The sequence below is a fragment of the Neofelis nebulosa genome, chromosome 2 (genome assembly GCF_028018385.1).
Source record: "Neofelis nebulosa isolate mNeoNeb1 chromosome 2, mNeoNeb1.pri, whole genome shotgun sequence".
NCBI lineage: Eukaryota > Metazoa > Chordata > Mammalia > Carnivora > Felidae > Neofelis > Neofelis nebulosa.
The window spans coordinates 71,262,285-71,284,952 of NC_080783.1; the positions used below are offsets into that span (position 1 = coordinate 71,262,285).

Consider the following 22,668-nt stretch of genomic DNA (forward strand, 5'->3'; position numbering starts at 1 on the left):
TAAACTTTTAAACTTAAATTATTTAAAATTAAATTTAAAAATTTAGTTCTTCAGTCATACCACCCATATTTCAAGGGCTCAACAGCCACATGTGGCTAGTGGATACCATATTGCACAGCTGCGTATACCATGTTTCTTTGTTCACGGAAGGTGCTACTTGGACAGCACTAATACAGAGTATCTCTAGAAGGACAGAAACTGCTAACAGTGGTTGTTTCTAGAGAAGATGACAGAAATGGCAAGGCACTTATTCAACTTATACACAGTTCTAACTTCTGAACTCTGTAAGAAGTCATACTACCTATTTAAAAGTAACTACCTATTTAAAACTACTTTGTTCAGTTCTCAAAAAAACTCCTTGATTTATGCTGGTTAGAAGCATAAAAATCTCAGACGTTCTGAGGCATAACAGATAAGAGATTAAGAGATAGGAAACATCTCTCCAAGATTTCCTAGAAATACTACTGACCTCTGCCTTAACGTCATTAAACATTCATCTATGCCCAATACAATTTGGAATACCAACCAAAAGATTACAGAGTTGTTATTTCAGAGGAATTACAGGAACGGGGACAGGAAAAAAAATAAAAAGTCAACCAAAACTAATTACAGAGCATTAAAGCTGTGGTCAAAATGCCCAGGGGAAAATTCTATTCTTTTGGGAAGGAAGGCAAAGATCACAGTGCCACATCCATTTATACTGTTGTTTAAGGCTCTACATAGGAACACCTAAAAGCAAGTCATTCAGTTCCACTCTGAAATCATTATTTTTTCCTTCAAATGTCATAGTTACTTAATTGCCATATGCCTCAATTTCTTCTGTAAAATGGAAACCTGTTGCTTAATTAATGCTATTTATGAACTCCTGGACATTTTTGCCTAGGAGAGGGAAGAAAAGCCAAACCTAAGAATAAAAAGGGCACAGTGGTTAGATAATCCAAAATAACAAACAACAAAACATTTGAATTGATACTTTTTTCTCACTGGGACAAAGTCCACTCAGAGAGGTTGAAGGGACTGAGGATGATATTAACATATGAAAACAAACCCTGGAAGAAAAATGAATAGGAACAAGACCCCAGACATCTGTTTTCCTGCATATGGATACTGTATTGTCATTTTCTCTAGTCTCTCTAGGCCATTCAGATCTAGTCTAGTTCCAGAATGTGGGCTTTCATCCTTGCCTACTGCCTTTCTCAGGGAGTTTAGATCAGAGATCTGTGCCAAGGCAGAGAGAAAGCCAGGCTGGTGTCTACAAAATGACAAAGGCATGAATATGTCCGTACACAAATTGAGGACCAGAGAGGGACTCCACAATCTAGCCATATCCACAAGCATTCGAAGAAGTCAACCTACTAAGGAAAACATCCTATAAAATATAAGACCAAGCAGGCACCTGGGTGGCTCAATCGGTTAAGTGTCTGACATCGGCTCATGTCATGATCTCATAGTTTGTGGGTTCAAGCCCTGCATCGGGCTCTGGGCTGGCAGTTCAGAGCCTGGAACCTGCTTTGGATTGTGTCTCCCTCTCTATCTGTTCCTCCCCTGCTCGCACTCTGTCTCTCTCTCAAAAACAAAGATTAAAAAAAAATTTTTTTAATTATAAGACCAAGCAAGGAAGATATGGCACAGTGAGAAAAAAACATATGACAATTATTCCAGAAATCTATATTTCCAAATTACTAAACAAATCTTAAAATGTAATAATTACCAGTAAGTAATTTAAATCCTAAAAAATATATAAGACAGATGTTCCATTCATTCCATACAACTGCTACATGTAGAAATCTCAACACTTAAGTAGCCTCAGACTACTCTACATTTATTTAAGGGAGGGAGACATTTGAAAATGAATGTATGTTACCAGGAAAGTACAAAGAAACTTGCCAGTGTGTGCCAGCTTCATGGCCCATGGGCAATGAGCATCGCCTGCTTGTGCCAGTCAGATCTCCAACCAACGTTACTGTGCAGGCCATTAAAGAAGCTGTTAATACTCTGGTTTAAAAACCAATCTCGGGGCGCCTGGGTGGCGCAGTCGGTTAAGCGTCCGACTTCAGCCAGGTCACGATCTCGCGGTCCGTGAGTTCGAGCCCCGCGTCAGGCTCTGGGCTGATGGCTCGGAGCCTGGAGCCTGTTTCCGATTCTGTGTCTCCCTCTCTCTCTGCCCCTCCCCCGTTCATGCTCTGTCTCTCTCTGTCCCAAAAATAAATAAAAAATGTTGACAAAAAAAAAAAAATTAAAAAAAAAAAATAAAAACCAATCTCAGCACAGGGCAGAGCAGCAGATTAAGCAGAACTTTACATCAGTGGCAGGTCTCCCAAGTTCTCTTGATGCCACAGAATTCATAAGTGGGATCAGTATGTTCTAAAAAAACATGGTACTGCAAAAGGAAAAAAGGTTCCACAGCATCAAGCAGTGTAATACTTGAAACCTCATCATCAAAGTGACAGTTTTCAAGTGCCATTTATGATGCCCTAGTCTGGAAACATCCCAGCTAACCCATCTGATCAAAAATTTCACAGATGGAAGCACTTGATGGCTAATTGGCAAGTCTATTATTCAAATAAAACAGCTCTCTGTACCTCTTCTTTCATTATTACGAGTCAAGGTACAACAAGACTGGTCATTCAAATTCGCTTAGTAAAGAGCGTCTTTCCAAAAGTAATTTTTTTAATATAACAACTTTATTTTGGCAGTCAATTTAGAGCACTAATCAATTTCTGAATAGTAAGGAAAATGTTTTATAAACTAAAAGGAGAAAGGAACATAAACCTTCTTTAAAAACTTGTCCTATTTGTATACTCTGCTTTTGCCAATATGTCAAGGTATACATTATACATTATCATAAGGAATAAAATGAAATAAGTAGTCAATACCTAAATATTCTTAAAACATGAAATTGATATTACATGTCACAATAAAGAAAAATCCTCTCAAATATTTTAGGTTTCCTAAAAATTTAAAAAGCAAGCATCTTACTCTTCACCTACATTTTGCAATAAAAATTTCCAGATTAATTAAGATTTTTTAATTTATGAAGAAAGTAGCCAATGACAACACTATAAGATTATCTACCTGATATAGATGTTGTTGATATAGAATAGACTTTGGCATCAGACTTGAGTTCCAAGTCTAACTTCACTTCTTAGTTCTGTGACTCAACCCTATAATACAGGAATAATTATCCCTATTCATATAGGATTGTTATGAGGATTAAATGAGGAGATTAAGTACATAGAACACCTCACATCAAAACATGGGAAGCCTTCGGCATCTGTCCATATTCAGTATAAGACCACTTCTATAAATTCTAGGGGAATTCTGATAACTGTAAAAATATGTGGGTTCTCTTTATGGAGCCATACACTTGCCCTAGACCCCACTGACAATTACATTCCCTCTTCGGAGTATTCGGCTATCTCCCTATATTGCTACAATTTTCACAGCCCTCAAGGAAACCCCTAAGGAAGAGCCTTGTTGAAAGACTGAACTATAAAATGTTCAAAGATCTCATTTAATCTATAACACAGAAATTAGGGGAGTGCCTAGGTGGCTCAGTAGGTTGAGCATCCATCCAACTGTTGATTTTGGCTCAGGTCACGATCCCAGGGTTGTAGGATCAAGCCCTGCTCAGTGTGGAGCCTGCTTAATATTCTCTCTCTCTCTCTCTCTCTCTCTCTCTCTCTCTCTCTCTCTCCCCCCCCCCCCGCCCCCTTCCCCATTTCACATTCTCTCTCACTCTCTCTAAAATAAAAAATAAAAAATTAAAAATTAAAATAATTTAAATAGAAATCAGAGGGTAAAATGGGAAGGAAATAATAGCCTGAAACTGTGGAACCAGGGGCAAACTAAAGTAAAATCAAAATGGTCTCCCTACACTGATATGGCTATTTAAAGATAACAAAAATATATTCTACGAGGCAATGAAATAAGCAGTTTCCATGAAGTAAAAGAACACCTTTTCTACAAAACATTAAAGGGTGCCTTACCAAAACTAGATTTTGTTAGTTTATCTACTTTTGATTGGCATTTTGCTTTCAATTAATTACTTAGGCTCTGGTGTTTAGAACGCTAGAGAACAAAGAACTAATTAACAGAGAGCTACCATAGGCAGGTAAGAACGTATTTGGGTGAAAAGAGGGAAAATGTACACAGGAGTAAGAGAAAAGTGTAACTATCAAAATCATTAATTTATTCTTCATTGTCCCTAAGCCTTCCCATTGTGCTCAACATAGGCATTCAGTGTCCCGGCAGGAAGAGCCTGTGAAACCACCAGCAGTGTGAAGAGCAGTGCTGGGAAGCTGCCTGAGGGAGACTATTGCCCTGCTCTGGTGGCATATGCTTCCCCGGCACTCAACCCAGATAACATCCCACAAAGAACCACCTTGAATGTGTTGTGGGAGAGAACACTAACCATATCTGTCCAGATTTTAAATGAGTATTAGTATTTTATCTAGAGAACTGTCCAAATGGTAATATGATCTGAAAAGTTACAAGTTACATCACAAAAGTTTAAAACTGGAAACCCAAAGATCAGTGCTCCAAATGAGCAAGACGGCCAATAAATCAAATATGCAAAACAATGTTGAGGGTAGGGAAGAAAACGACATACACCAGATTTTCAAGATCGTAACATCCCACACATTTGGCATGTTGAGATTACATTGCAATATCTTAGTTTCCTATATTAAACAGGGGTATCTTCTCCTATTTCTCATCCCATATACTTTTTCTACCAAAAATGGTATCAAATGTCTTAGTCCGTCATATATTTGACTTCAAATTTAAAATTTTAATGTTTCATTTTTCCTCATAATTTTGATGCTCTATTTCATCAGAATGTAAGTTTGGAAGATAATCTCACTGTAATTGAAAATAACTGCTCCCCAGACCACCTGGGTGGCTCAGTCGGTTTGAGCATCCAACTCTTGATTTCGGCTAAGGTCATCATCTCACGGTTGTGGGGTTCAAGCCCCACATCGGGCTCTGTGCTGACAGTGTGAAGCCTGCCTGGGATTCTCTCTCTCTGCCCCTCCCCGCTCGCACTGTCTCCTATCTCTCTCAAAATAAATAAGTAAACTTAAAAAAATGGAAAAAAAATTTTAATTAAAAAAAAAAGAAAAAAGAAAGAAGAAAATAACTGCTCCCCTTAAAGAACTCAAACAAAACCATTTATGGTAATTTCACATCAAATTAGAAGTTTAACATTCACAAGTGTCAAAGATCCTTCCCCTTGAAAGACCACTCACTAGAAAGTTCAAACAAGATGACAGAGAGTAACCACGATGCACCCACCAGGAATTTGTTTTCCTTTTACTTGAGAATCTCAAGAGTAGATTTGAGACCTCTCAAGTGCACCACATTTTTCATGGGGCTTAATATCTATTCAGCAGAATTACATTACAATGACAACTAGAAAGAGTATGCTCTAATTAGCTTGCTATTGACCTGACCTTTCCTAATTTTCTACAGTAGAAACACCAGCTCAAGTACATGAATAATTAGGAACTATACTTTAAAAATAATAGATCACCTGGCAAGCACAGCAAATGAAAAAAAATAAAGGCATATTATATTTTTGCTTTGTTTCTAAAGCAAAATCACTATTTATTTGTAGTTAAGCAAAGAAAACAAATACAATTTCTTGACCCTTCCCTACTTCTTAATAGGCAGAAAAATGGCCAAATTAATCTACCAACATTTAGAAGGGCCCTTTGTAAATGTTCAGAGGATCACCTAAGGATAGAATACTCAAAGAATCAAAGAAAAAAAAAAAAAAGGTAACCAGAAGCATCCATCAGTATATAAAAGTTGTCAAAACAAGCTAAAGAGCTCAAGGATCATATAAAAAAAAGCCTTTTATGAACATCTGTAATTTATCTTAAAATAGTGCTATAGTAGCCTTTTTGTCTCTGCTTCCATTCTTGCCATCTTACCTCTCCTCTCCAGAGTACCCAGGTTTTTAAAAAATGTTTCAAGCATTAACTCCTTTGCTGAAAAATCTCTAATGATTTCCCAACTCAGTTGGAAAAGCATCTTCTACAAGGCCCTACATAGTCTAGCCTCTGGCAACCTCTCTAGATTTATATGGAATGCCTAAGCAAGGCATGAAAAAGAAGTACTGAAAAATAAATTAAGATGCATTTCTGGTTTTGTTTTACTTGGTGACTTTTTTAAAAAGTACTAAAGGAGGGGTGCCTGGGTGGCTCAGTCAGTTAAGCGTCCGACTTTGGCTCAGGTCATGATCTCACAGTTTGTGGGTCCGAGCCTTGAGTCAGGCTCTGTGCTGACAGCTCGGAGCCTGGTGCCTGCTTTGGATTCTGTGTCTCCCTCTCTCTCTCAAAAATAAATCAGCATTTAAAAAAGTACAAGAAAATGTTATTTAACGTCATTTAATGGTACTCACTGACTTGTTCTTTTGCTTATTTTTTGTTTGTTCATTTGTCTATTAAGAAGAGAGAACAGAGGCACCTGGGTGGCTCAGTCGGTTAAGTTTCTGACTTTTGGTTTCTGCTCAGGTCATGACTGATCTCACAGTTTGTGAGATTGAGCCCCACATTGGGCTCTTCTGCACTGTCAGAGCTTGGGATTCTCTCCCTCTCTCTGGCTCTCCCCCACTTTCACTTGTGCTCTCCCTCTCAAAACAAACAAATAACTTTAAAAATTAAAAAAAATAAAAGTAAAAATAAAAAACAGTATATATGAAATAAAAGTTCCTTTTACCTCCCTCCCTTCTCATGAATTTGTGTTGGTTTATCTAGGCCTAAGGTGGTTGCTAGCTACATGTAACAATAAATTTAATTAAAATTAAAAATTCAGATCACACTGGGCATACTTCATGGACTGAACAGCTACACGAGGCTACTAAATTTAAATTAATTGAAATTAAAATTAAGTAAAATTTAAAATTCAGTTCTTCAGTTGTTCTACTCACATTTCAAGTGCTTAACAGCCAAATACAGCTAGTGGCTATTGTACTAGAGTCCATATAGAATATTTCCATCATTGCAGAAAGCTCTACTCGATAGTGTTGCTGTAGAATTTGTTATACTTTTACTTAAGTTACGTACCCTTTAAAAAAGTATTGTGTTTTAAATTAACATTAATGCTTTCATATTGTATATGTCTCTACAACCTGACTTTTTCCCTTAATATGTTTGTAAGTCTAAGAATCTAGTCCATTTTAACTGGAGTATAATAATTCCATTCCATTATATTCCAGTAACACATTTTCCCACAGACAGAAATTTAGGTGTTTTGCAATTTTTCAATAATCTAAACAATGTCATAATAAATATCCTTAAACATGTGTCCTGACACGTGTGTGAGAAATTCTCTAAAGTGAATAAATGGAATTGCTGAGTCACAGAAGTCAGGGCATTTTCAATTTTACTACATACCCGTCAAATTAATTTCCAAAGTGACTTCAAGCATTTACACTCCATACACAGTGTGTTCATTCAACGTATATTTATGGTTCTCTATTTGCCACGTAATGTTCTAAAACACTGATATACAATCCTTAACCAATTCTCACACCCATACTGCACACCCACACCTAACCAAAGGGAAAAAATGTACGTGAAAATCTTTGCTTTCCAAAATCACTTAACAGACTTTTGTGTTTTTTTTGTTTTGTTTTAAATTTTTTTAACGTTTATTTATTTTTGAGACAGAGAGAGACAGAGCATGAACTGGGAGGAGCAGAGAGAGAGGGAGACACAGAATCGGAAGCAGGCTCCAGGCTCTGAGCTGTCAGCACAGAGCCCGACGCGGGGCTTGAACTCACAGACCGTGAGATCATGACCTGAGCCGAAATCGGACGCCCAACTGACCAAGCCACCCAGGCGCCCCCAGACTTTTGTTTTTAAAAAACTCTAATACTTGTTCTAATTTTCGTTTCTGTGATGTACAGTGAAGCTGAGTATCTTTTCCTACTTGCTGGCAGTTCTTGTTCTACAAATTGCCATTACATGTTCTTTCTTCTGAGGTTGTCTTTTATTGTCTTACTGATTTATGGTTCTGCTAAATGTGTTGCAGACAAATGTGTTACAAACATCTCCTCTATCCCTTGTCTTTTAAGTTTGTTTCTACAGTCTTTGTTGGGGCAAGAGATAGTAATGTACTGAAGCAGTCAAATTAGCAACCTTATGAGTTTTGCTTTCCTATTCTGAGGTCATAAAGGCAAAATTTTCTTCTAAAAAATTTTATGGGGTCTGTCTACTGTGTGACTGACACGTTAGTTTATTTAATCCTTTTAAGAAACATCTACGGTAGGTATTAACCTCATTATAAAAATACAGTAATTGAAAATTTTATTGTGGTAAAAAACACACAACACAAAATTTATCATTTAAACATTTTTAAGTATACAGTTCTATGGCTTTAAGTACATTCACATTATTGTGCCACCAACACCACTATCCATTTCCAGAATTTTTTCATCTTCCCAAATTGAAACCCTGTACCCATTAAACACTAACAACCACATCACTAGGTCTCCCAACCCCTTACAACAACCACTCTACCTTCTGTCTCAATGAATTTGACTAGTACTTCATATAAGCAGAATCACTCAAAATTTGTCCTTTTGTGACTGGCTTATTTCACCTAGCGTCATGTCTTCAAGGTTTATCCATGTTGAATTTGGTATGTCAGATTTTTCCTTCCTTTTTAAGGCTGAATAATATTCCATAGCATGTACATATCACATTTTGTTTATCTACTCATCTATCAGTAAGATACAAGTTGTTTCCACCTTTTGGCCACTGTGAATAATCCCATGACCATAGGTGTACAAAAATCTTTGAGTCCCAGCTTTCAATTCTTTGGGATATATACACAGAAATAGAATTACTGTGTCATATGGTAATGCTACATTTAATTTTTTGAGGAACCACCATACTGTTTTCCACAGAGGTAACATAATTTTATATTCCTACCAGTAATGCACAGGGTTCCAAATTATCTACATCCCAATCAACAATTGTGATTTTCTAGTTGTGTTTTTTGTTGTTGTTGCTGTGTTTTTTTTTGTTTTGGGATAACAGCCATCCTAATTGGTGTGTCTTCCAAACTTATAAAGTTTGATTTTCATAGTCATGTCTTCAATCCATGTGCTATACATTTTTGTGTATAGAATAAAGTAGGAATCTACTACTAGTTTTCCCCCAATACAGAAAGCCACTTGTTCCAGCATCATTTAATGAACAGGCCTCTCCTTCCTAATTTTTAGTACAATTTCTATCACAAATCAAGTTCCGATATATGCATAATTCTACTTCTGGACTTCTTAATTGATTGCACTGATCTATCTACATACCAATATTATACTACTTGAGGCATATAATATTAAAATATATTTTCATTTTTGGTAGAGCAAGTTTCCTTTTCCTTTCTAACAATTTCTTTGCTATTTTTGGATTATTTTTTTCCTATATGAATTTCATACTTTTTAAAATGTTTATTTTTGAGAGAGATAAAGAGCACCCTTGGGGGGTGGGGAGGGGGAAACAGAGGGGGAGACAGAGGATCCAAAGCAGGCTCTGTGCTGACAGCAGAGGGCCCAATGCAGAGCTCGAACCCATGAACCACGAGATCATGACCTGAACAGAAGCCGGACGCTTAACCAGCTGAACCACCCAGGTACCCCACCTATATGAATTTTAGAATCAGTTTTCTAATTCCATGAAAATGCTGGTTGATATTTTTACTGGAACTGCACTGGATTTATGATTAAATTGGAAAACTGGCATCTGATATTAAAACTCCTTATCTATGAAAATGGTGTCATTTCTTCATTTATTCCAAGTATTTTTTCCCATTACTATGTTAATCCTTTCTATAAAACATTAGACCAAAATTCAAAAGACAAACAACTGAACAAACATTTCTACTCAAAGACCCATGGAAACAGAAAACTCGTTATTAGTTATGTATACAAAAGCCATACACTGCATGGATTTGAGAGTTATAACAAATACACTAGAACACATCCAATTCAGGAACTTATTTTGTTTAAATCACGCTACCTGAAATACTCCTTCAAAATTCAGCTTACATCTCACCACTTTCAGAAAGCCTCCTCTGATCATTCATCTAGAGTACTGTCCATTATTTTTGCATCCGGAAATCACTAAGGGCCTGTATCAGAAAAGATACCGACTGATAACTTACTTATAGGCAACACAGGTCTGCATACGTGCTTAGTTTGGCCTACATCATGTTTCTTAAAACAAAAACCAGAGACCAAAATAATTAGGACATTTCACACAAAAGTCCAGGATTTCTGACTTGCAGGTTTTTCATTCCCTCTCAGGGACCCAGCTAACAAAGATATCCATGCTTCCTTGATTACCAGGACAGGCAAATCATACTTAAAGCTTCCACATAAAAGTGACCTATTAATTTCCAACTCACATTCCATTGGTCGAAGCAAAATCATGTTCAGGCTAACTTAAAAAATGATGGAAAAGTAAAATCCTACTATGTGCCTGAAAGGTTAAAAGTCAGAAGTATTTCATATAATTGAGGACTCTGACTTCAATCTCTTCCTTTCTATCTATTCTGCAAACTACCACTAGAATTACTTTTCAAGAATACTGATTGAATTACCTCGTAACTCTGCTACAAAAAAAAAAAAAAAGTTTATAAACTATAATGCCTATGGGGAGAAAAAGTAAGAATCAACAGGAATGGCATTCAACCCTTTCACAATCTACTCCAAATTCATTTACCAGATTCTTTCCTCATTGTTTTCCCTTACATCACTTATTCTCCAACATTTTGAATATGTGTTGCCATATACTCATTCCAAAGTTTAGCTCAAACATCATCTTCTCAATTCAGTCTTATTTACCTTTACTGTGTAAAAAGTTAGAAACCCCACATCCACTCTACTTACAAATCATACTGTTTTTAATGAGCACCAGTATCCACTCAAAGTAGTTAATATGTGCTAAGCACTTAAACATAATTGCTATGCGTCTACTAAAATGTAAGATACCTAGGTTAAGTAACAATGTTCTTAGAAAATCAATATACTGGCCTAACAATTCAAATACAAGTCAAGCCAACAGATGCTACCGACATTTTACTTAAGAATTCATTTACTTTTGGGGTGACTGGGTGGCTCAGCTGGTTAAGCATCCCACTCTTCATTTTGGCTCAGGTCATGATCTCATGGTTTGAGTGTTCAAGCCCCACATCAGGCTCTGCACTGATGGTGCGGAGCCTGCTTGGGATTCATTTTCTCTCTCTCTCTCTCTCTCTCTCTCTCTCTCTCCCCCCCCCCCCCAAAATAAATAAATAATAAAAGAAAAAAAAGAATTCATTTACTTTTAAGCTTGAGAAGATTAAAATCTGAAAAGACTGCCCTGTTTCTAAAGCTAAAATAGACCCAAAGACTTAAACTAAAACTTTAAGAGACTGGAGATTATGCTTTAGCTGTACCTATCTCTTGAGTTTTGTCCTCACAGCTTGCAGAAAGGTTAGTAGTCAAGACCTAAGTTGGGATAGTTATAAAGACAATCAAGTAGCCAAATGCCAAATTTACAACAGTACATGCATTTAATAAATCATCTCACGTCTTACAGTAATTTCATGTTTGTAAGCACGTTAGCAAATAAAAAAATACATTTGAAATTTAAAGCCACTAGTTTACAAATTTTAATAGTTCTAATAAAACATCTGCTTGTTTCTACTTCAAATTACTGATAGGTTTATATAGGAGACTGTGGATAGATTTAATGATGTTAGCCTATCACTGTTCAAGTATTAACATTTAAAAATGTAATATTTAGGGGCGCCTGGGTGGCTCAGTCGGTTAAGCGTCTGACTTCGGCTCAGGTCATGATCTCACAGTTCGTGGGTTCGAGCCCCGCATTGGGCTCTGTGCTGACAGCTCAGAGCCTGGAGCCTGTTACAGATTCTGTGTTTCCCTCTCTCTCTGCCCCTCCCCTGTTCACGCTCTGTCTCTGTCTCAAGAATAAACATTTAAAAAAAAAGTTTTTTTAAATTAATATTAAAAAAAAAATAAAGCTTCTAGTTGTTTTGTAGGTATGGACACAATAATGAAGAACTAGGAAAAAGTACCAAGGTAAAGTTTTAATAAAGACATTGTGAACAGTTTTAAAATAATGAAGCCCAGTGAAAAGGGAACTAAAGTAGGCCAATAGATTTGGCAATTTGAGCAATTCTAAAATAGTAATGGAAGAGGCCAGTATATAACCTCACAAGAGTCGATAAAGGTAAGGAAGTAGAATCTTTGAGTATAAGCTGTTGCTTTAGAAATTTTAGAAATAAATGTAAGAAAAGGCTTAATGGCAGAATGCAGTGAAGTTTTGTTGTTTCTGGATACAGAAGACAAACATTTTTGTAGGCAGAGAAAGGGGTCAATTGAAAAGAGCAAAGTTTCAAGAGAGGATGGGATCAGAGAATAAGTGGAAAGATTCGCCATGGAGAAAAGAAAATCACTTAATTTCAGAGACAGTTAAGAGTTGTTAAGATGAAGAACTCTGTTCTGTTCGTAGTCTCATGTTTTAAAAGGGCCATCTGCAAACTTACCAGCAAGTATTCTGCCCCTATTTATAACAACATTATGACTTTCTGTTAAATGGTAAGAAAGTAACATTCCCCATTTATTTTTGGAGGGATAAAGCAGCTTATGTCTCCTTTTTTACTTTTATTGGCTACTATCCATTACTGAATGGAAAGAGTAGTTATTACCAATCCAAATATCTTTGTCTTTATTAAAAATAAACAATACACAACGTTTTATTCCTGTTTATTGAAAAGTAACACGTATTTGTTATGATAACATTATTTGTTATTATAATACTTGTTGCAAAAGTAACACTTAAGTATTTGTCAAATAAGTGTAGAACAAGAGTAAAATAAAATGTTAGGAAAAAAATCATTGCACACTAGTATTAGATAAAGGAGATATCACAGAAATTAACACTCCACAAATTCTCCCTTAAGAGTTTGTCATCTAACTGGGAAGATGAAACACATACATGAAATGACAGATTCTCAAACAACATATTTTTAAGTTCAAAAAAGAATACAGAGGACACATGAGGCAATTAAGTATCAGAAACCAAGGAGAAGTTATTGAACCAAACTTAAGCTTTTCACTTACTGCAAAGGTTTGCAGTGGTCACTGAGATACAATATAGCTCAATCTGTGGTCAATAAAACCTTATTTCACGTCCAGAAATTTCCCCAGCATGGATTTGGATTTCCAGCATGGATATATAATTTATTGCATCTAATGCTTAAGAAAAATTACTTTGGTATTTAAATTTGCTGCAACTTCTAATAAGGCAAAAAAAGAAAAAGAATTCTACTAAGGCAATTACCATTGCCTACATTTTGCAGGTAAAACTGCAGTACCTACATACTACCTCAGCTCACTTCTGACACTTTCATATACCTTAATGTTGTTATTGCTCATTTCAGAATACATTAGGGAATTCTAGAAGTTATCTACAATGCTTATAAAAGTATGGACACAGCTTTGGAAGGGTCAAATTCAGAGAGGCTCAGGCCTCTTAGGATGGATTACACAGCTCTTACAAAAATGAAGAATCATAAAGAAACATGCTGACAGTAAATGAACCTGAGAAATATTCAACACTAATAAAAGTAAAAACAGCTGATGTCTACACAAGGATGCAATACCGAATCACAAAATGATTCCGGTTTTCTAACAGGAGAAAGTTTAGTAGAAGCCATAATAGATCTACTCAAGGAATTTGGGTAAAAGTGCCTCCACACTGAAAACACCATGAAATCCCAAACAAAACTTTCTTTCACCAAATACAGACTACTTTAAATGAAGGAAGACAAACTCACTGCCAGTGATACGGAAATGAGGGAAAGCTGGTAATTAAAAAAAAGGGTTATAAAGATAGGTTATAAAAATATTCTCAGGTCTACAAACCAGCCCCAACAGAAGGCAAAAGTAATAATAATAATAATAATAATAATAATAATAAATAAAAATAATTAAAAAAATATATTCCCAGGGGTGCCTGGCTGGCTCAGTCAGAAGAGCATGCAAGTCTTGATCTCAGGGTTGTGGGTTCAAGCCCCACACTGGGTGTAGAGATTACTAAGAAAATAAATAAACTTTAGGGAAAAAAAATTCCCAAAATTTGGTCATTAAACAACATATTACATAAAAGTCTCAGGAAAAGAACAACACATAGTTATCACTTTTGTGAATGGAGGACTGGAAAGATAATCAGTGCAGAACTCAAAAAATGGCAAAAGTTTCTTCTTCAGCTAAAAGAATAAACACTTTGAGACAAAAAAAAAAAAAAAATCTATCTACAGACTGTTTGCCCAACAGCATGAAGGTAAATATAGTATTAAAAGTGAAAACAAATTTAGTTTTAATAGGAATGTAAGAAACCGTATATACCAAATTTAAAAAACAAAAGAGATATTACATATTAATTCACCCATGTATCATAACTACTATAAGGAATCCATCAGTTTTAAAATTGTACATACATTCTATGGGTCAGTTTTCTCAATGTTGCCAAGAGGATGCCATGTTTACTTTTTCATGTGTTACTTCTAAAATCTACATTGTAAACCCAGAAATAAGATATTTTGAGTCCTTTTTTTTTTTTTTACTAAAAGGCAAGATTGATAACCTCACATACACTCAAATTTTAAATTAAAAAGTAGAAAATTCTTATTCCTAGGAGAAAATAATTAAGATAATAGAAAATGTTCTCCACATGTTATTTACTGTTGCAATACAACAACCAGCAATAAGGTAAGCTTCTTACCATAAGGTTATCTGTGAGACAATTTCTTGGGAGTGATTTCTTTCTCTTTGGGTAACTAGAGAAAGACATGTAGTTTACACACACAAAAAATACTAAAGGTCTATATATACTAACCTGGCCCAGTCCAGGCATACCTCCTCCAAGTCTAAGAAGTCTGTCCATATTTCTAGGAAACAGAAACAAAGGAAAACGTTCCTAAGCACAAAAGTGTTTACTCAATTGCTATCTATATAATTCACCTTCAGTCACTCAGTATGTCAAAAATATTGGTGGTAATTACAACACAACATCAGACTTCCTGTTAATTAACACCACATATTAATTCAAGAAGCTGTCTTCCATGCTAATTAACAGACCTTACTTTACTGCTTTGGTTTTGGGTTATCCCCGATTTTAAAGACAAGCAATCTTAGCATACTTTCAAAACTTTGCTATCATTAAGTTAATTATATTTTCTCATTGTTATCTAATAAAGTACCCGAATGAGGAAAAAGTGCCTGAAATGCTTATCATATGTATGATTGAATTTCCTTCAATTTGTCCAGAGTATACAAATAAAAATCCTCACTTTTAAATTAAATTTTAACATCCTCATTAGTAAGTTCTGTGCTAATTAACTTACAGCTTGTCAGTTATCATCAAAACTACATGTGAAAGACATTGTGAGCAGATTATGGATCTCTGAATTAGCATCAAAGCCTTTTTTAAAATGAACTCATTATACTAAAAGAAATATTATAAAGTAAACATTAAATGCATGAAGATAGTGTTCTAGAACCTACGCAGACATTTTGCATTATTTCAGATGTTGTGTAGACATATACCTTTTTCACTGAGGAAATTAACTGCTGTCTCAATTATAATTTTAGAGTTAATCACTACAAAGATTAATTTTATCAATCTAGAATAACTATAGAAGACATTCTTATAAGCTTGAAAAACTCAGAAGAAATCAAAGAAATAGAAAGAGTACCAATATGGCCTCAAATGAAAAAAAAGAGTAACCAAATTATAAAAAATTAATACCAGTACAGCTAAATGTTGTTAAATGTTAAACATGGCAATGAAGCACTTCTTCTACTTGAAAATCGCTAGTGCCTTAAAATTTCCTTTTCTTTCTAAATATATGCTTTAGTGGGGCCTGGGTGGCTCAGTCGGTTAAGCGTCTGACTTCAACTCAGGTCACGATCTCGCGGTCCAGGAGTTCAAGCCCCGCATTGGGCTCTGGGCTGATGGCTTGGAGCCTGGAGCCTGCTTCAAATTCTGTCTCCCTCTCTCTCTGCCCCTCCCCTGTTCACGCTCTGTCTCTCTCTGTCTCAAAAATAAATAAACGTTAAAAAAAAAATTTTTTTTTAAATTAAAAAAAATAAATGTATGCTTTAGAAAATGGTATTACAATTTATATTCTATATTAAATGCTAACAAATTAGTCATCTGTTCATGTTATTTTACTAGTTAGAACTGCTATACAAACTAAAACTTAATAATATACTCAAGATCATTACAGCCTAATCATTTTTGCTGAATCTTGCTAACAATTTACTTCTATATTTAACAATGTTAATACTCTAAACTTTACTCAAGTCCACATATAGGAAACTTGCACAAATGATATAGGCATGGAATCTTCACAAAGTGAATACTCTCCCATAATCACCACCTAGATAAAGAAACAACATTATCAGCACCTAAAAACACCTGTCATGCCCCTTTTTCCAGTCCCTACCACCACGCAAAGATAGAATTCCAACTTCTAATGGCATAAACTAGTTGTTTTTGAATTTTATATAAACAATTTATAAACAACTTTATATCAACAAATCTGTGAGATTCACAATGGATAAATTCACTTTAAAAAAAGAAAGGCACACAAGAAAACTTGATAGTCCAGATAAAATTTCTGCTTTACAACGTTAACACATCCTCCTAATAGCAACATTTACAAACAAAATCTCCATCAAATTCTCATTAAAATTCCTCAACTCAAATATAGCATTCAATACATGGCACTTTTTAAAGTCTATAAACGGGGGATGGGGGGAACCTGAATATTTTAAAATATTAAAGACATTTCTCTAGAATATATTACCAAAGGAAAAAATTCTTTTGTACCATTTCTAGCTTATAAACTTAAAGAAGAAATGGTAAGAAAACTAATAACATACAGTATACTTTAGACATTATATACATTCCAGGCCAAAGTCGATTCCCAGCTGTGTTCAGTTTATCTATTTCCCCTGTGTTGTTTCTGATGACTTTACACAGACTCCAGATGCTGTGAATATACATGAGCGATGTGGGGAGCAGAGGGAAAGAAAATCTGGCAGGTCAAATTTGTGTTTTTAGCAAAATTAGATGTCTCAGCAAACAGGAAAAAATATTTAACAAACTAAAACAGTTTAGATAACATAATGAGGTTTAATAAAAATATTAACATTTGGAAATGAAATACACTGATAAAGGTTCTAAATCACACTACTTTTTAAAAAAATTTTAATGTTTATATACTTATCTTTTGAGATAGAGAGTGAGAGAAAGCAAGCCAGGGAGGGGCAGAGGGAAATCCCAAGCAGGCTCTGCGTGGTCAGCATAGAGCCTGACGTGGGGCTCAAACTCATGAACTGTGAGATCATGACCCCAGATGAAACCTAGAGTCAGAGTCACCCAGGCACCCTAAATCACACTACTTTTTAAAAGTTTATAGAAAGTTGGGGCGCCTGGGTGGCGCAGTCGGTTAAGCGTCCGACTTCAGCCAGGTCACGATCTCGCGGTCCGTGAGTTCGAGCCCCGCGTCAGGCTCTGGGCTGATGGCTCGGAGCCTGGAGCCTGTTTCTGATTCTGTGTCTCCCTCTCTCTCTGCCCCTCCCCCGTTCATGCTCTGTCTCTCTCTGTCCCAAAAATAAAAAAAATTTAAAAAAAAAAAAAAAAAAAATTAATAAAGGTTAAAAAAAAAAAAAAGAAAGAAATGTTTATTTAAAAAAAAAAAAATAAAAATAAAAAAAAAAATAAAAAAAAAATAAAAGTTTATAGAAAGCAAATAAGAACAAAAATGCTAGTTATCTAAATGACCCTCATGAGCTTTAAATCTGGTCATCTATCACTTATTTATAATTTGATGTATGTTAAAAAAAAGGATACATTTTCTGTTTTTTTTAAAAGATACATTTTCATATATCATATCCTAAAAACAGTAGGCAAAAATTATATACATTCTTAATTCTCACCTGGTCAGTAACTACAACTCTTGTGGTGTTAAGCTTCAATTCGTTGTTTGACAAATTTCTTCTTAAGCTCCTTCTAATACTGACAGATATAACTTTTCCCAAGTACTTTTTTTCTCTCTCCCTCCTAGAAAAGTAAATAAGATAAGATATGATTACTTTGAGAACAATGGAGGAAAATATGCCAAGAACTTTAAACGAAGCAAAATTCCTAAAATTGAAATAGAACTCAAAATTGATTTTTAATCACCAACTTCAGAAGAATATGGAAGAAATAGCATCCCAGAGAGCTACAGAGCAAAGGATTGACCCCACATCCAAATTTTGTTCCTAAGTTTCTTTTTTGAGCAGTTTTAGTTATATGTAAGGATTGACATTTTATGACTTAGTCTTTCTAGAGGTGTTTCAAAGACCAGAGAAGGGGCGCCTGGGTGGCGCAGTCGGTTAAGCGTCCGACTTCAGCCAGGTCACGATCTCGCGGCCCGTGAGTTCGAGCCCCGCGTCGGGCTCTGGGCCGATGGCTCGGAGCCTGGAGCCTGTTTCCGATTCTGTGTCTCCCTCTCTCTCTGCCCCTCCCCCGTTCATGCTCTGTCTCTCTCTGTCCCAAAAATAAAAATAAAAAAAAAAAAAAAGTTGGAAAAAAAAAAAAAAAAAAAAAAAAAAAAAAAAGACCAGAGAAAACTTACTCATATTTTTAAATAGAACATTCTATTGTGCAATTACTATATAGGTCCACTGCACATTACATACAAACCTATGATGTACTATGGAATCTTAGTAATGTTATTTTTCCTATATTTCAAAGTTTGCTATTTCATTATCATAGGAATTTGTCATTTCTTAGTCAATTATTCCCAACTACACCAAAAAGACTTAAAAAAACACCAAGAAAATGGAAGAATAAGAATTATCCAAAATGATGCAATAGTGAAATACATTATTGCTATTGCTTAATCCTTCACTTCTTATTGTGCTGTCCAAAGCATTTACCACTTTTCAAAAACACATAAAGGACAAGAGACATCACCTTTGTAGTCTTTTAGCTTTCATTTGAGCACAGCTAAGAATTCAGAACTTTGTATATTATACTCTTAATGTCCAAGAGAAAACTGACAGAGAAAAAAAGTTTCGCAATTATTAGAGAATCACAAGGTGAATGTAAAAAACAGGTAACACTCTAGTCTCTAACAATAACAATAAAATTGGTGTTATAAGCCAGGGTTTCTTCAGCACTGACATTTAGAACCAAATTTCTTGTTACAGGGGGCTGTCTTGTGCATTACAGGATGTTTTGCAGCATCCCTGGCCTCTACCCATTAGGTACCGTTAATACGTACCAAGTCGTGATAATCAAAAATGTCCCCGGACATTGCCAAATGTCTGCTGGAAGGGCAAAAATCACTCCCAGTTCAGAACCACTGATATAAACAAAATCTCAGGCTATACATCTTCAAATGACAATACCCTAGATCTTCTCGATCTTAAGAACTTCTTAAGATCTTAAGATCTTCTCGAACTTAAGAACCAATCATCGCTGGAAACAGTTTGGGAACTCTTCAAAAAGTTCAACAAAGAATGATCATATGACCCAGCAATTCCACTCCTAGGTATATATCCAAAAGAACTGAAAATAGGTATTCAAAACAAACTCTTGTACATGCAGATTTATAGCATCACTATTCACAACAGCCCAACGATGGAATCAACCCAAATGTCCATCAAAAGATGGAAGGATAAACAAATTCCCATGATGGAATATATGGAATATTATTAAGCTATAAAAAGGAATGTAGTACCATCACATTATATTATGAATGAACCTCAAAACATTATGCTATATAAAAGAAGCCATGCACAAAGATCACAAACTGTATGATTTCATTTATATTAAATATCCCAAATATATGAATCCATTGAAAAGGAATGCAGATTAGTGATTGCTAGAGGTTGCAGGAAAGGTGTAAAATGGAGAAACTGCTTAAGGGGTAAGAGATTTTACTTCAGAATGATGGAATCGTTTTGGAACTAGATAGTGATGGGGTAGTTACACAACACTGTGAATGATTTTGGCTCAGGTCATGATCTCACGGTTGCTAAGTTCCAGCCCCGCATCAGGCTCTGTGCTGATAGTGCTGAGCCAGCTTGGGATTCTCTCTTGCCCTCTGTCTCTGCCCCTCCCCTGTTCACTCTCTCTCTCAAAAATAAACAAACATTAAAAAAAAATTTTTTTAAGTGGATCAATGAGTGAACAATATTTCTAAGACTAAAAAAGAAAAACTTTCTCATCTGGTTGGGAATTCAACAAGAAGGACTTCATTACACACTATTTTACAACAAGAACCTGTTTTGCTAAGAGATGTATAATGATGTTGATGAAGCTCATATGTGGACAAATGCTGAAGTGTCCACAAAGATGAACAAAAGTAAACAGATAATGTAGAATGAAAAAAATCATTGGACTAACTCTATTGGTGTTTATAAATCTAAAAGCAAAAAACATTTTGTGAGCAGAGATGATAGCCATCCTCTCTTCAATAAAATTATGAGCTATCAATGTTTTCAAAAGTATTGCAATTGGGAAATGGAAAAGTTCCAGAAATGGATGGTGGTGACAGCTGTACAACGTAAATGTACTTAAAGCCACTATACATCTAAAAATGATTAAAATGATAAATTTTATGTTATGCATACTTTATATATATGAGGGTTAAGAGCTATGACTCTGTGTTACAAGTGCCAGGACTCAAATCTTGTCTCTAATACTTACTAGCTCTGTGTCCTGGGGTCAGTTACCTCCCTGAAACTGTTTCCTTATCTGCAAAATGGGAATAAGGACAACATCCACCTTATACAGTTGTTTGGATTAAAGAACACAATGGACATAAACAACACTTAACATAATGCTTGACATATAGTGAGTAAACAAGGAGTGCTAGCAGCTCTCCTCAGCACCACTTTCCTTAGTATGGCTACAGTTCATACACCAAAGATTTTTCTTCCCACATGCTTTGCCACTTACTGAATTTCAAAACAATAGGTACATTTCACAGTACTAAATGAATTACACTGGAGAAGAGGGACTTGAATTTTGCAGATTTTAGCAAAAGGGTTTATAAAATTAAAGTGTTAAACTATAACATAAAAGACAATACTTCCAATTCTTCAAAATAAAAGCCATACAGGGGCGCCTGGATGGCTTAGTTAAGCGTCGGACTTCTGTGCTGATAGCTCAGAGCCTGGAGCCTGCTTCAGATTGTGTCTCCCTCTCTCTGCCCATCCCTCTCTCTCTCTCAAAAATAAGGAAGGAAAGAAGGAAGGAAGGAAGGAAGGAAGGAAGAAAGGAAGGAAGGGAAGGCAGGCCGGCCATAGAAAACTTCTATGGATCTAAACCAAGTTTTTACACCTACCAAAAAGCAGAGGACCCAAGAACTCATTCACGATATGATTAACTTTACTTAAAACATTATCAGATAATATGAACAAAGCGTTTAGCTGTAACTAATACGTCATATATAATGTTTACAATCCAAATTGGTAACAATACAAAATAAGTATCAGTACTTTCAAAAGGTTGTACATCAAAAGTGGATGATTTTCGGGGCACCTAGGTGGCTCAGTCGGTTGGGCATACGACTTTGGCTCAGGTCATGATCTCAGTTAGTGGGTTCAAGCCCCACATCGGGCTCTGAGCTGACAGCTCAGAGCCTGGCGAATGCTTCAGATTCTGTATCTCCCTCTCTCTCTGCCCCTGCCCCCTGCTCATGTTCTGTCTCTCTCACTCTCAAAAATAAATAAACATTTTAAAAAATTTTTAATTTTTTTTTAAAAGTTGATGATTTTCTACTTCTTCATCTCCCTAAGTTAGTATCTGGTTAGAACCTGATACAGTTAGATTGTGTTCCTGATGGAATTAAAATAAATCAATTCTCAAATACTTATAGGAAATGTATGGAACTATGAATAACTCTAAAAACAGATCCTTCAAAACTATCTTAATCTGGATTTGGAATGTGGCAATTTTTAAACTCTTCAATCTTTTCACAAGGGACAAGGGACACCGTTTTCCTAGTAATTCATAAAATTCAACAAATCATGAAGGCCTTAGTTGTTCGAGTTTATCATTGTTTCTTAGTTCAATTTTCATTTTTTACTCCCCAATCCATGCTACAGTTACATTACTTTTCAGACTGATGCTAAATCTTTTCCTCCATATTTGTGATCTCACTGTATTTCTAATTCCTCTACTCTGATTTGTGGAAATTAATTGGAAACGTTTTTGACTTTCTTAAAGGCTTTCTTCAGTGGAAGAAACAGAGCCGATATTAAACTTTTAATTATATAAATAGGATTTTGAAAGCAAGATTTTTCCATTTTAGAACAGTAAAGATGGAACTGTTACAAATATCTTTTCTTGTGCTGTCTCCTAATTACAACTTTCAATTAAACATTCATTAAATACAAGTTTCCCCCTCTTATCCAAAAGCAGAATGTTCCTATGAAAACCTTCCTAAGTGGAAATGGTATAAATCGAAGAAAACAGTTACCATTTAGTAAAAGCGAAAATCCTCTTCAGATTTCTATCTGTTAGCAATAATGGGTATAATGCAGGTCTTCTGTAAAAGTGAAGTGGGGTAAAGCTAACT

General features: G+C 35.5%; 1 protein-coding gene across 1 annotated transcript in view; it reads right to left on the reverse strand.

Moving 5' to 3' along the window:
• PSMD14 (proteasome 26S subunit, non-ATPase 14) overlaps positions 1–22,668 on the reverse strand; it is a 99,349-nt gene that overhangs the window by 74,547 nt on the left and 2,134 nt on the right. The window contains exons 2-3 of the mRNA XM_058715159.1: positions 18,029–18,152; positions 14,919–14,970 (exon numbers count right to left, since the gene is read on the reverse strand). Of these exons, the coding sequence (XP_058571142.1) occupies positions 14,919–14,966 (48 nt within the window). The 5' untranslated portion in view covers positions 14,967–14,970; positions 18,029–18,152. The remainder of the gene's footprint in view (positions 1–14,918; positions 14,971–18,028; positions 18,153–22,668) is intronic.